The sequence below is a fragment of the Silene latifolia genome, chromosome 1, assembly GCF_048544455.1.
Source record: "Silene latifolia isolate original U9 population chromosome 1, ASM4854445v1, whole genome shotgun sequence".
Classification (NCBI taxonomy): Eukaryota; Viridiplantae; Streptophyta; class Magnoliopsida; order Caryophyllales; family Caryophyllaceae; genus Silene; species Silene latifolia.
The window spans coordinates 7,011,831-7,026,363 of NC_133526.1; the positions used below are offsets into that span (position 1 = coordinate 7,011,831).

At 37.9% G+C, this 14,533-nt stretch overlaps 3 protein-coding genes across 4 annotated transcripts; all 3 read left to right on the plus strand.

Moving 5' to 3' along the window:
- The first annotated feature begins 102 nt into the window (after positions 1–102).
- Positions 103–4,231, plus strand: LOC141595542 (translocon at the outer membrane of chloroplasts 64-like). 2 transcript variants are annotated; one of them, XM_074415509.1, is made up of 7 exons: positions 103–343; positions 669–741; positions 1,085–1,168; positions 1,739–1,866; positions 2,459–2,510; positions 3,363–3,432; positions 3,722–4,231. In XM_074415509.1, exons 2-7 carry the CDS (start codon positions 673–675, stop codon positions 3,802–3,804), a joined length of 486 nt encoding a protein of 161 aa, XP_074271610.1. In that variant the 5' UTR covers positions 103–343; positions 669–672; the 3' UTR covers positions 3,805–4,231. The 2 variants fall into 2 exon arrangements, with proteins under 2 accessions (XP_074271610.1, XP_074271611.1); XM_074415510.1 differs by having other exon boundaries at positions 143–343; positions 1,091–1,168.
- A 1,461-nt stretch (positions 4,232–5,692) lies between these two features.
- LOC141595556 (putative GPI-anchored protein At4g28100) lies at positions 5,693–8,875 on the plus strand. Its single transcript, XM_074415525.1, has 2 exons — positions 5,693–6,539; positions 8,151–8,875. Exons 1-2 carry the CDS (start codon positions 5,841–5,843, stop codon positions 8,484–8,486), a joined length of 1,035 nt encoding a protein of 344 aa, XP_074271626.1. The 5' UTR covers positions 5,693–5,840; the 3' UTR covers positions 8,487–8,875.
- A 2,805-nt stretch (positions 8,876–11,680) lies between these two features.
- LOC141595560 (uncharacterized) lies at positions 11,681–13,770 on the plus strand. Its single transcript, XM_074415527.1, has 2 exons — positions 11,681–12,176; positions 12,960–13,770. Exons 1-2 carry the CDS (start codon positions 12,015–12,017, stop codon positions 13,482–13,484), a joined length of 687 nt encoding a protein of 228 aa, XP_074271628.1. The 5' UTR covers positions 11,681–12,014; the 3' UTR covers positions 13,485–13,770.
- Positions 13,771–14,533: the final 763 nt, after the last annotated feature.

Here is a 14,533-nt window from a genome sequence, read left to right on the forward strand (position 1 = left end):
ATCTCCGGGCCAACCCGTCCAGCCCGGCCCGTCCAGCCTGCTATTGAAGCGGGCTTGGACTCGTAAAATATTTTAAAAAATGGTTAACAGACAAGTTCAAGTTGACCTGCTATTTTACCCTTCAAGTATCCTTCATTCTTCATAGTTCATACGACTCAACTGCCCAACACCTTCATTTTCTCTTAATCCCTAATTCCTTATTTCCTAAATTGTCAAACCCTTTCTTTTCCAACTTTTGGTTCATAAATTCAATTCCTAATCTATCTTTCAATTAATTATCCCAATCTTTCTTTAGATATAGTATTGCATCTTGTCAAACTACATAGTTCGTCAGATCTATCAGGTATGTATTCTAATTTCTATGCATCAAATTAATTTTTATTTTTAGTTTTGTGATTCGATTTTACTGTGTGTTGTCTTAAATTCAATCAAAATTTGGAAATCAGATATAATTGTTGTCAAATACATGCGACGTGTATGGAATTTCTACTATTATATATACAAAGGTAATAATTTGGGGGTTAACAATCTTAACATCGCTACTGCAAATGTTTACAGTGTTGTACTGTGTATATTTGTTTAGTTTTTGAAATATTGTTTTGTATTATACTATTATAATGTAATTCAATGTTGTTTATGTTTTTTTTATCCGTTGTCTCTGTTTGTAGTATAATGGCGCCAGGGAACGGGAAATCACCAATAGTAGTGGTGGATGAGGAAGAAGAACTTCCTGATAAATCGGTAAAAGCCACTTGCTATTATTGTTCTACAGTTTTAACCACTAATAAAAACAGTTAGGAACTATTGCTTAGCTGGTACTGAAACTGGTAGTGGCACATTGTTGTCTATGAAAAATCCGTCTGTTAATTTAGAAGAGCTATATGCATATATGTTGTAGCTGGTGCGCATCCTTTTACTACTTGTGAGGAACCCGGGTTCAAATACATGATTAGGACAATGTGTCCTCAGTTTAATATAATTGGCGGAACTATATACTACTCCCATCACTTACATTGTCACATGCTTTGTTCTACATTTACTTTACTGGACACTCACTTTGAAAAATATGTATTCATCTCTCCAGGAGCAGGGAGATGTTGTTTCGGTGTCAAACTCTACATCTAATGTGATCAGTAAAGAAACTTCTGCCGACATTGCTAAAGAAAAGGTCAATCACTTGTCTATTAACTTATCTCGAGGTTTATGTTTTGACTCAAACATAAATTATGTTAGTTTCAAATTTCAATATAAATAGGTGGAGAGATTGGATGGAGTACAGTCGGTGCACCTATTACATTATTTGGTCAGTTGAATATTCATACCACTGTTGTGCGTTTGGTTGGGGGAGGAGGTTGGAGTTCGTAGAATACTACCTAACGAGTTCGAATATAAAGAACTCGGGTAACTAGTTTGTAAACAATCTCCATTCCTATACGGGTGATCCGTTTTGAGGATCAGCTGACTGGATCCCGAACCATGCAATCGTGCTTCGTAGTACATTGTCTACTTGTGCTATCATGAGGTACCCAGTTTCTGAACTCTGTAACCAATCTCTCTCTTGTTGCAAGTTAAAGTGAATACCTATAGCAGTAAACACTTGGCTATGTACATGGGTTATTTCAATATTTCAGATTCACAGTAAGAAAGGATGTTGTCGGGGAGTGGATGTAGCTTGCGGGAGAAGCACTATAGGATCTTTTCGTTCTTTAATCTTACCTCTTTTTGACTGGTTCTACAGGGCAATGATGCATTTAAAGAGAAGCAATGGTCGAAAGCTATAAGTTTTTACACTGAAGCTATCAAGCTTAATGGAAATAATGCGACCTACTATAGCAATAGGGCAGCCGCATATCTGGAACTTGGCAGGTACTATTTTTTATTGGGTGCCTGCTAGTATGGATATATTGTATTATGTCTTCTAAGGTACTGAAAATAGAGTTCTAAATGTCACCACAAGATAAAGAGGTAAACTATTATAGTTTTTTTTCTGAAAATTCATGCGGTGCCCACAAGGTTGTGTGAATTCCAACATATGTCAGTGGCCCAATTATACAATTTCTAGGTTTGCAAGTACTACTTGGTATTTCAAACTATGATTCACCCATACAATTTGCAGTCATGAAATTCTACCACAAGAATTAAGGAGGAACAAAAAGATGTGCGGGATAATAAAAGTGGGATAAGATGTGAGCTTAAATCACACTAGCTAAAAATAGTTAACAAAAAGAGAGAGATTGAAAGTAGGAAGTTTAAAGATAGTAAACTTAAAACGGAAGCAAGAAATCTAAAATTATTTATGAAATGTAATGATTTTTACTTGAATACTACGAACCAGTTGGTTGTGAGATGTAATACCATACTGGTAAATAAGACCATCTCGTATTTATATTGTTTTTTTTAAAGAAATATTCATATTGATTTTGCTAAGCTGTCTGCTAAATGTGTGCTCTATTGCCAGCTTTGTCCAAGCTGAGGATGATTGCACCAAGGCCATAAACCTTGATAAGAAGGTATGCCAAATGCCATTCTCTTACTTATGCGACTGATTACTTCACTTAAAATATGATGCATAATGATTTATGTTAATGGTCGAGGGCAATCATATTTTTGAATCATGTATGTTACTATCTGTTACTCACGGTTCTGGATATTTGGCTTGTAAGTACCGGGAAACAAGAGGTGAATTGTGTTTGATTTCCATTGATAACATGCTCGTTTAAACAATATCAGAGCTATAAAACAATGAATCCATTAATACTTATCACACATCACCGTTTGAAAGCTGTAAGCCTGTAACCTAGAATAAACTAGAAGAGATGCGGAAAGAGGATTATTTTGTCTATTATATTTGTTAGGGAAACATTTATGGACTACCTATATCGTTTTTTATCTTCTCAGTTCTCAAACTACATGGCTGAAGAAAAAACATTTTTTTCTGAAGTAGGTCGATATTTATGAATCTTTGCGGGTTAGGATTTATTGGGATAAACGTAGAATGTCATCTGGCTTGTGAAATTAGCGTGGCTAATGACTTTAGGGTTATAAACGTCTCATAGATGAAAGAACTCAAAAAGTTGGAACTTTTTGAACTCCACTTCTTTCTTGTTGCAAAGGATCTATCATAACTTTGGGCTAAACTATCTTTGGATTTTCATATGAAAACTATTGTCTACAAAATTGCAGATGCTTCTTTGTCTGAACGATGGAGAATTTTACCGTTTCTTTCCTGTTCATAAAGCTAATTGTGAAATTATGATTCCTGGTCACAAAAGTCAGCATTGCTTTAAGCACAAGTTAATTTCTAGCACAGCATACTAAAGAGGTGTTGCACTCTTATGCTCATTATTTTTGGATTTGTACAGAATGTGAAAGCATATTTACGTAGAGGAACAGCTAGAGAGATGCTTGGTTACTACAAAGAGGCCATTGAAGGTTTGTCACTCTGCTTTCTCCTACACTCCACACCTTTTTTATACTATCTACTTACAACCCTTCGTTTGTGTGATCGCCTTAAGTAAATTTTATACATAAATTTGGTAAGATGTGTATGATAAAATGAAATGTTGAACACAGTAACACAACAGTACTTGAATTAGATGGGATGAGTATGTTACGATCTAGAAAATCCACAATGTGTATGGCAGAGAGGTTTATCATGCTCGGTATTGTAAAATCTGATTCAAGTGACATGGCTAATTAACGATAATGTTGTATATTGCAGATTTCAGATATGCACTTGTGCTTGAACCAACAAATAAAAGAGCCGCCGTTACAGTAGAGAGGCTGAAGAATTTGTTCCAGTAGCTCCTCTGCACGGCTGCGAATAATATTAATGATGCCTCGACGATCTTAAAGCATCTGAAATCAGTCTTTTCGGGAGCCTCTCATTCGGATGTGAACTCCTCTTTTGACCCAGGTACACGTGGACAGTATTCAAGCCTGCAACCTACGATTTTGAGTAGCAGTTCTGTTTTAGTTGATTATATTGAGCTTCTCTCTACCTATATACAATAGCTAGGCAGCATTTCAATTTAAAAGTATCATCGAACATTTAGCCCATCTCTCGAGGATATATTTGTAAAATAATAATTTCCGTGAATTGATCGATTATAGTTCATTCTCCCACCTCTTAGGTAGTTTTATATCTCAAGTTTTCCCACAACCATGCATATTATTTTTTTCCCTGTTATATGGGAATAATAATATAGTCATAATTCAGCTCCCATTTATGTTATTATTGCTTCACACTTCTGTTTTCAATTGTCAATGTTGTGAAGTCTTCAATTCTTTGGTATTATCAACTGATGTGCCATTCCATTCAGGCCCCTTTCCACTCGCTATCGACTTTATGAAGGTTAGGTTGATCCTAATGAGTGGTGACTGGTGACTATAGCAATATAATGTTGTGGTGACTGAAATTTTTTGTTTTGCGGTTTTCCTGTTGCTCTTATGAGATGGCAATTTTGGGTGTCGGGTCAGCCTTTTCGAATGGTTATTTGGACCAAGTCAGTTTTGTCTTGTCTACACCCGGACAACTATTTACTCAATATTATCATGTGTAAACGTGTAAATTGTCATCATAATTGATGTTTGATGTAAAAAATAGGAGTACTAAATACCCACACTTGTAGTTGTGGGTTAAGTTTTATATAAATGCTTAAAAAGATTGATGGTAACTCTCTAAGACCCTAAAGTGTGTATTGTACTGTAATTACTGAAGTTTTACTGTCGTAAAAACTAACACGATAGTCTTACAAAAATCATACAAATGACAATTCGACATGAATTATGTGTACCAACTCAGTAACTCCAACTCCTACATTTGGGGGTGACTATTTCCCGTGTAATAGCTAATTAGATTTTATTATGTTGTTTCGGGATTTCCCCTCTTAAACACCAAAAAAAAAATAAAAAAAACTCTTAGCCCTACGAGAGGAACGACCTGATGGAGTAGTGAGCTGGTCTACATTGCGGCCACTTTCCCAACCTAACACAACGCAATGACCTTTCTATCCAACCTAACCAAACCATTCTAAAAATTTCTAGCTTCAAGTTTAACATTCAATTCGACCTAACCCAACATGACTCAATCCACCTTAAATGTAAGTTACTTAAGGGAGATCTTTGAAACGACCTGCATAGGAACCCGAACTGGCAAAAGTTGATCTGACCTCAGAACTTAAAAATTGGATGAACCAAAACTGACTCGACTCAAGGCTAAACTGATAACAAATAGGGGCCTTATATGTTCCTACTCAAACTTAGCCAACCCGACTTGACCCGTGACCCAATATTAACTCAACCCGATGACCAAATAACCTATTAACTTAATAATGGTGAAATAAGACCAAATTAACATTTATCTAAAAAATAAAACTAATACAAGATATAAGCATGAAATCACCCATCTAATTTTAAATACATAATATAAAATATATGGTGATAACATAACCAGATAGTCAGATACTGACCCGAATCAAACTCAACCCAACTTAATCACCCGATGATGACTCTGCATGAACTATAACCGACCCAACCCCGTCATTAACCCTATAGTCCTACACAAACGAACTCAATAAACCGATCCGCTTTAACTCATCCCATAATCAACCTGAGTAACCCGATTTCCACCTCTCCATATACCCTATCTACATGGCCAACTAGTCACCTAACCAAGCCAAATTCAGATATTTACCCTCCAACCCCTCTCAATTGTTTCAAGATACTACTCATCACATCACACACTTTTTATTACACCCTTTATTCCTCCTTCACTCCACCTCCTCACTTCCTCACTCACTCAACCAAACACAAAACCTAACACCCAAAAAGATAAAGAAATGTCCCACCACTCTCCTCCACTACTACTCCTACACATTATCCTCCTCCTCTTCTCTCTCCTGCCCGCCTTCCTCTCCCTGCCCGTCCTCCCCAACCCAAACCCGAACCCGAACTCACTTCAATCCTTCCACCCAAACCCAAACCCATCCCAACCAATCACCATCCCTTCCTTCCCTGAACAATCCGCTCTCTCCGGCTGCCCGCTCCACCTACCCGACCCGCTTTTCCCAGCTGTCAAATCATCCTGCACCGGTCAACACCCCGGTCAGCTCCCTAACCATGCACAATGCTGCCCGGTTCTCGCTTCCTGGCTCTACTCCGCTTACTCCACCACCGCCCTCCGCACCAACTCCAACCCCAACACCAATGACAGCGACAACGAGGTGAGGAAAACGACGTCGTTGGAAATGCCGGATTTGCCGGATGATTCGGAGACTTGTGTTGACGCTTTGGAGAATGTGATGAGGGATAAAGGATTGAATTTAGTTAAACCGAATGAAACTTGTGATGTTGTTTATTGTTATTGTGGGATTCGACTTCATCCTCTTACTTGTTCCTCTGCGTTTCGGGTTGATGATAAAGGGGAGATTGTTGGAGATTCTCGTGTCGATTCGCTTGAGCGACATTGTTTGAGTAGTGGTACTGGGACCAAGAATCGACTTGCTCGTTGTTCTAAATGCTTGCATTCTCTCTACTCGGTAATGCTACTTTTCTGGTCCTATGTCGTTTTGATTCGTTTATTTCTCGGTTCTTCACTCAGTTTTTTGGGCTGATTTAGCTTCGTGTGACGAAGTTTGAGTTAATTTTTACGAGTTTTGATTATTTTTGAGTTTAGATATGGTGAATTTGCACATAATTTTTGGAAAATTAATTCACTATGTTATTCGGATAAATTTTCACTAAAATTGTTGTTTTAGGTCACCAAAGTGGGAAATAACTCGAATTTCAGGCCAAATATGTGAAATTATCCAACAACATAGGCCTTGTTCTTTATAAATTCCAGTTTAGTTTAATTTAATTCAGGTCTATTCGATTTAGCTTACTTAATATTTGCCTAGTACTCATAATTAAGTTTGTTTTAGGTTAGGTTAGGTCTTTTTAGTTAAATACTCCCTTCTATTCTAAGAAATGCTCCATATTCTGTTCTTGGGCTTATTCACTATAATTGTCCCATTTTCATTTTAAGTATGTTTATGTTACTAAACATCTTACTTTATTAATGATATATATCCGCCACTACACTCACAACCTTCATCTTTGTGCAAAAAAGCAAACGGAGCGTTCCAAAGAATCTAAGGTAGTACTCCCCGTCCTTGTCATTTGTTTGCCTTTGGTTTTGACACAGAGTCCAAGGAAAGAAGAGTGGGTCAATTATTAGATGCCAAATGGAGCAAATTGAGTATGGAGGATTCAACTACCCATCAAAGGCATTCCTAAACTAGAAAGGCAAACAAATGACTAAAACACCTCAAAATAAAATAGGTAAACAAATAACGGGACGGAGGAAGTAACATAAAGTCTTGATTTGGACCCTGCTCTCACATCATGCACCCCAAATGAAGATAGATTAGTCCAAGATTCCCAAACATTTAGTATGTGACTAAATGCTAATCATTATTACTTTAAACCAAGTATTATTAAAATTCCTTAATCATTCCTTCCTTCAATTCAATTATTGGCAAATTATTAGGAGGAAGAGGAATGTATACTACTCCCATCACTTACATTGTCACATGCTTTGTTCTACATTTAACAATTATTGTCCAGATAAATCTGGAAATTAGATCATTGTGTCATGAATCTGTTTGGCTGCTTGGCCAAGAATCAGTTATATGTGACCCTTTCAAGACGAATCTGGATCATCTGTCCCATTTCCGTGTCTCATCTTATGTCCCACTACCTTATCTTCTGATAAATAAATCTTCTTATTATATTTACACAATTACTTATAATGGTTAGTGATCATGTGTCATGTGTGTAAAATGGAGAACTAGTGCGAGACAAGACGAGACACGGAAATGGGACAGAGAGTACAGACTCTTTCGACACCTTTCACACCCATGGTATTAAATGTCAATATGAGACTTGATCTCGGAATTGAGTTGTCTTGGTTGATCTCAGACGATTCATTTAAATGGTGCGGATATTCACAATAGTAATCAAAACCTTGGTAACTCTTGCAATTCAGTATTGCAGCAGAGTGACAGAGTCCAAGTGGAAGTGGAAATGCGACATATTTTGCGGTAGTAACTATATATAATGCAGGAAATAAGTTACTTATTATTGTAGCATTAAACCTTGTGATACAGCTTAAGAAGAGTCCAAGTGGAAGTGGAAATGCGACAAGATCAGAAGGCAGGACGGAGAAAATGCGTGGAAGAGACTGCGAACTGATGGGTTTAACATGGCTTCTCAATAAAGATAGAGACGCATATATGTCGACTGTAACTTCAGTAATGAGAGTCCTAATGCTGAATCCAGACAGCCCAGATCCGCTCTCTTGCAGCCTGAGCAGTGACGGTTTGCCCCTCGCTGTCGACTCTGTTGAAATCGATGGTCAGTCCTCATCAGTCGCTCTTCACTTCTCCCTCTACCTGTATATCTGTTTATTTGTCCCACTGATCATGTACTTATCCTCTTTTTAGTAAACTTGATCTGTTTCGAGTTTGGTGTAATGATCTGTAAGTTTTGTGTAGTTAATTAAGTTTGGTTATGGTCCTTATGGACTTGTAGTTTGTTGTTCAACAACTATCCTATAGACCTTTAGTTAGTATAGGATCCTCTATGGTAAAACTGATCTGACATTCAGACATGAGGTTGCCCCTAACTAGATCCGGCAAATGAGTCGGTTGGACCAGGTTTGAGTTGGGTCAGTTTTGGATCGAGTCAGGTTATTCTGGATTATGAGTATGTAGTTTTGAATCGTTTCGGGTCACTCGGGTTGCCTAATAGAGGTTTTATTGGTTAAGGTAGCCAAGAAATGTGTTTTTTAGAGAATTACCTATTTATAAATTTAAATTCGATAATTTATTGTTATTTTAACTTAGATAATACCAAGTGTGAATGCAAATTGTCATTTAATGTCATTTCGTGTCAATTCGAGTTATGTATGATTGGTTCATTTTCGAGTGGAGTGGCATTAGATGAGGCCAAGTTTAATTCGGGTCACATCAGATCGGATATTAGGGCAAATTTGAGTTCTACAATCGCGTCAATCATCGGTCTTGAGACAGGTCGGCTTATTATTATTGAGCTACTGTTACTCGTAAAACCGTCCTATATTAAGTATTGTAACAATTTGTGATATTCATTTGTTGACATTTAGTAGGAGACATGGGGCAGCAGTAACATGGTGTTGGGACCTGCAACAGTGACCAACACTCGTGATTTTCATTTGGCAATGAGAATTGAAAGGGTAGTAGTCAGTTATAATATCCTCCGTATATTGCCACGGGCATTAAACACTCTGCCACGAATTTCGTGAAAATTTGGATGAGTTCAAAGTTCAAAGTTCAAACTGTGTGTTGTGTTTAATGACAAACTTGACAGCTCTCAATTGACTCTACATTGTAGCTCCTGTTGTGTAGCACCAATGCTTGTGACTTGTGAGATTATTAATGGCAAATTGGGTAAAAACATGAATACGGAGCCGAGTTGAGAAAAGGAAAAATCTTAGAACGATAGCATTCGTCTTGAGATAAATCTTTTGTTAGACCCTAGACCTCCTCCTTTCATATGTCATACAGACTTAACCTGTTTTAAGTTTGAGACGTATATTGCCGTCTTAAACAAGAATTTGTTGATTCAAAGAGTAATCGAAAACAATTCTGTTCTGATTTGAGTCTAATTGGTTAAAGGTAAATCAGTTCGGACTTTAGATTTATGTATGTCAAACTCGATTCAAATTTAGTCGGATTAAACTTGGTTATTATGTGTGATTTTAGATGTAAAATTCAGATATTTCAAATCGATTTTTGTTTTAAGATTTATATTATTAGATCTAGGTTATCATATGGTATTGACCATCTCCTCATTCTTCTGATGCATGCATCATGCATTCTTAAAGATGCTTCTTTCAAGCATGACTAAGGCCCTGTTCTTTTCGGTTCACTTCAGTTCTCATTCAACTTCAGCTTAGCTTATTTCAGCTCTATTTATCTCAGCAAATTTTAATTCATTTGGTTTCATTCAGCTCACTTTAGTCTAAAAAGCATTATAATATACAAGTACATTTGCATCATGTTTAGCTTGACTTTTTTTTTTTTTTTTTTTTTTTTTTTTTTTTGTCGAAATGAAAAGATTTTCCTTAGCTATAGACATAAACATGGTATAAGATAAAATCCTAATAAAATTACATTGAACAGTGCCTAAGAGAAAAGCAAACCATAAATATAATAAAACTAAAACCGTCTCATGACGACTAGTGACAAGACGACTAGTGACAAGCTGGTAAGATGAGGTAGAAAGGCCATGAGCCGCTTCGTCCAAAACATCAGCAATACTAACACCTTCCATAAGCCAACGAGACGAGCCAGGTGTACTTACGCCATAAGAGCGTAGAAAGAAAGGAGGAAGAACGAGCTGAACAAGCTTGTCTTCAGTGGAGAAGAATCCCCTACACCGTGGTGATCGGTCCCAACAGTCCAAAGACCAACGACTCAAGCAAGGAAGTAAGGTGACGAGAAAGGCAAGAACGTTCCCCCTGACCAACCGTCCATCAATTACTACCAACGACGCCTTTGAAAGACCATTATTCAAAACAACAGAACGACTAATCCTAGTAGAGAGTCTCCCATAAAGGGAGGTTATTTGTAAAACCATGACGAAAAGAAAGCAAAACGACAGCATTCGAGTTGTTAAAAAAACCACCCCAGCCAATCCACCCAACACCAAAGACCAACCCTTACCCACACAATCCAACCGACACAACCACACAAATAAACACACTTCAACCAACAAGTGTCCAAGACAACCGGGATCACCCAGAAACAAAAGACAAAAGCAAACCTATAAACCTCCCATTCTACCCACAACAAAGAAGACGGACCCAACAAGACGAAACCCGGACAGACCGACGGTGGCAGAAGGTGCCCAACAAGACAGACCCAACAACACAGGACCAACAAACACCAAAAAGATCAACAAAGGACACCCAATTGACCAATCGAAAACTCCCAGGACCACCGCCTTGCATGCAAAAGCCAACCTACACTAACACAAGAGACACACAGGACAAAGGACCGAAAGATGGGGGAAATGGGGGGATCACCAATCGGTCCCAAACTGACCCGAAGAGCAAAGCTCAAAGACACAAACAAGGACTAAAGACCGATAGATGGGGGAAATGGGGGGATCACCTATCGGTCCCTAACCGACCCGATGAGCAATCACAAAAGCTCAAAAAGAAAACACGACTTCAACATTTAAAAAAGCTCCTGGGTTACATGCAGAGGTTGAAGGACACCACCAACTGAAACAAAGTCGGAAACTGACGCCATGGCTGCATGCAAGGTCAAAAGTGACAGGACGAGAAATCGTAGGGACAGGGACCCAAGGTTGCAGCGACAACCACCAAACAAACCAACATACAGAAGGATCCGACCAGAAAGAACACCTCCAAAGAGAGAACACCGACGGTGACAACTCAGGGACCGAAGAAGACAAGGACCGAAGCAACGATCACACAAAACGCAGGAAGAAGGGAGGCCGGAAAGCTCACCGATCGAAGCAAACGGACCGGAAACAGCCAGATCCCGGGAAAAGTGAACATAAATTGGTTAGAAGGTGTGTTAATCTATAAGGAAGCGAGGGTTCACCGGAGATGGGCTAAAAAAGCCACATCTCCGGCGAAAGGATTGAAGGAGAGGGAGAGAAAATGGGTGGGTGGCGGCAGAAGTGGAGCAAAGGTAGGTTTCTTTTTTTTGGGATTTTTTGGGGAGAAAAGCTAGAGAGAGGATTAATACATATTTTATAAAACTTACATTTTCACCAATTTATCATCAAGACTCGTTCATATTGTGTCAATTCCATAATTTGGCCGTCCAAAGTCTAATTTTTTTAATCTTCCAGCTAAACAATGGAAACAGCTACTTGTTAGAATCATTCATAAAATTTAAAAAAAATTGAATAAAAAACATATAGACTTGAAAGTCCGACACCAGAGCAAAACATCAATGGAGGTTGAGCAATTAGACGCGGTGCTCGTGCCTCTAGGACTATTAGTGTTAGCAGTGTACCATATTTGGCTTGTCATCACCATCAAACGCAACCCCAGACATACTGTCATCGGCCTAAACGCCGAGACCCACCATCAATGGGTCTTCTCACTTATGACAGTACGTTCCCTTTCTCTTCTTTTCCGCTATCTGGAAAAATTGTTTGAAATTATGTTGTTTTCCTGTCTGTCTTTAGTCATTTGTTTACTTTTCATGCCTAAATTCCTGGGCTGGTTTACTGTTGTTTCGTCTTTGGTAAAAATCGATTTCATGAGATTTTGTGTTGTTACTGCTCTCGGTAAATGATGTGCAAAATATAATGAACCGTAAGCAATGCATCAGAATATCAGATGCTGATTGTCAAAAAAAAAAAAAAAAAAAAAAGGTTCAGATGCCAACTGCACAGGTGATGTGCCTTATTTCAGCATACCTACCAAAACTTTAAGGTGATGGTTGAAGCCCAACTATTATGTTTATTCATATTACGCCTCCTCACTCGAGTGCCCATTGGGCTCGAAGAGTGGTTAGTGCATAGGCCCCCTCATACCATACCATGTGCTGAATTTCCACTTCGTGAGTTATTGGAGGCTGTCAGGATTTGAATCGGTCACACCGGCTCTGCCGCTCTGATACCATGATAAATGAACCATCTCAACCAAACCATGTGCCACTTATAGGAATAAATATAATAGTTGTGCCAACTATTACATTTATTCCTATTAGATACATGCCTATATAGTCAAACAATAAGTTTTGCTTACAACCCGTGTAAGTTATAACGAAAGGGTGGTACACACCATCATCCTCGAAAAAAATGTTGGTTTGGATGGTTTTACAGTCCCGTTGTAAATTATTCTTGTTTGTAATAAATCTCTAGGAATCGACTCTGTTAATTGCTTTCAGGATCCTTTGAAAAACGGAACCTTGGCAGTCCAAACACTTCTGAACAACATGATGGCATCAACTCTATTAGCAACGACATCGATTACTCTGAGTTCAATCATCGGTGTTTTTGTGAGCAAAACATCATCTGTCGTCCACACATCATCCATACTTGTTTACGGTAACACAAGTCCGTTAGTATCATCAGTAAAGTATTTCACGCTCATTCTCTGCTTCCTCGTAGCATTTCTGTGTAATGTACAATCTCTCCGATACTATACACACGTCAACTTCATGGTTACCTTGCCTACATCACAGGGTAAGGTACAAGCCATGGAATACGCTGTAGGATCCCTGAACAAAGCAAGTTTGTTCTGGTCTATTGGTTTGCGAGCGTTCTATGTGTCTTTCGTTCTCTTCCTTTGGGTATTTGGGCCGATCCCTATGTTCGTTTGCTCTTGCATAATGTGCATTGTTCTTTATTTTCTGGATACTACTGACAGTTTAACGCGAAAACTTCATCACAAGTCCTTGAAAATGAGATAGCAACAGATCGGCGTCCCCCTCTGCCCGTCTAAATGATGATTTTTGATCAGTCGTCGGACCTCACTTCTGTGTCTACTATCTGTTATTTTGATTTGCTTGCTTGTACATTATTTGAGGTATTTTTGTTGTAATTTACAGCAGATAATCTTTTCTAGTAGACTAGTCCAAATGCTTACTATACAAATGAGATGTATATTTTAATGTTTCATAAACATTTTTGTGTTAAATGAGGCGTAAAGCTAAGGGCCTAAGGCCAGTACAATATAGAGGGGGAGGGGATTGGAACCCGTGACAATCCATGATACCCGAGTCTTAAATATTAAGCTACGACCTCTCGATTGCTGCTTCATAAACATCCCCTATTTCCTAAATGAATAGGCGAAACTCTGGTCCTGTTTGGTTAACAGCGAATTGATATTAGCAGAAGCAGATTTAGAAAGCAGGTTTGAGTAGCATAATGATTTAGCGGGTTTGACAAGCAGATTTATTTAGCAGAATTGTTTTAGAGTGTTTGGTAATTGACAGTTTTAGATTAGCAGATTGTTTAGATTCTTTGTAAAATGACAAATAAGTATATGAATAAATTATTTATTAAATATATAAAAGAAAGGTTAATATTTTTTAAGGGGGTAAATAAGACAAAAAAATTTCTTTCTAATCCGCTAACCTAATATGTTAGTAGGAGCAGCATATGAGCATATTGCAAAATAGCATATTGGACCCCAATATGCCATTAACCAAACGCTCTAAATAACATATTCGCAAGTCAAACATGCTAAACATCTCCAATATGCTGAAATTTGGCCAATATGTCATTTACCAAATAGAGCCCTAACTTTTTCCCACCTAAAACATATTTCCTATAATAGTTCTTGGTATTTTTAGCATATACTATAGGTATGAACATATTAATAGATTATAAATGGACATAATCTTTTAGCCTAAAACATATTTCCTATAATAGTGCTTATTTATAACATTCAATATTTCACATTCTGCACAAATTTATCTCTGATCTTTTTATGATAAAGAAATTCTTTTTTTATAAA

Excerpts from the sequence above, each read along its gene's own strand:
- LOC141595556 (XM_074415525.1), top strand. The coding sequence starts at position 5,841 with ATGTCCCACCACTCTCCTCCACTACTACTCCTACACATTATCCTCCTC. Across the intron at positions 6,540-8,150 it reads GCTTGCATTCTCTCTACTCG|CTTAAGAAGAGTCCAAGTGG; the intron begins GTAATGCTACTT and ends CTTGTGATACAG.
- LOC141595542 (XM_074415509.1), top strand. The coding sequence starts at position 673 with ATGGCGCCAGGGAACGGGAAATCACCAATAGTAGTGGTGGATGAGGAA. Across the intron at positions 1,169-1,738 it reads CCGACATTGCTAAAGAAAAG|GGCAATGATGCATTTAAAGA; the intron begins GTCAATCACTTG and ends CTGGTTCTACAG. Across the intron at positions 3,433-3,721 it reads CTACAAAGAGGCCATTGAAG|ATTTCAGATATGCACTTGTG; the intron begins GTTTGTCACTCT and ends TGTATATTGCAG.
- LOC141595560 (XM_074415527.1), top strand. The coding sequence starts at position 12,015 with ATGGAGGTTGAGCAATTAGACGCGGTGCTCGTGCCTCTAGGACTATTA. Across the intron at positions 12,177-12,959 it reads GGGTCTTCTCACTTATGACA|GATCCTTTGAAAAACGGAAC; the intron begins GTACGTTCCCTT and ends AATTGCTTTCAG.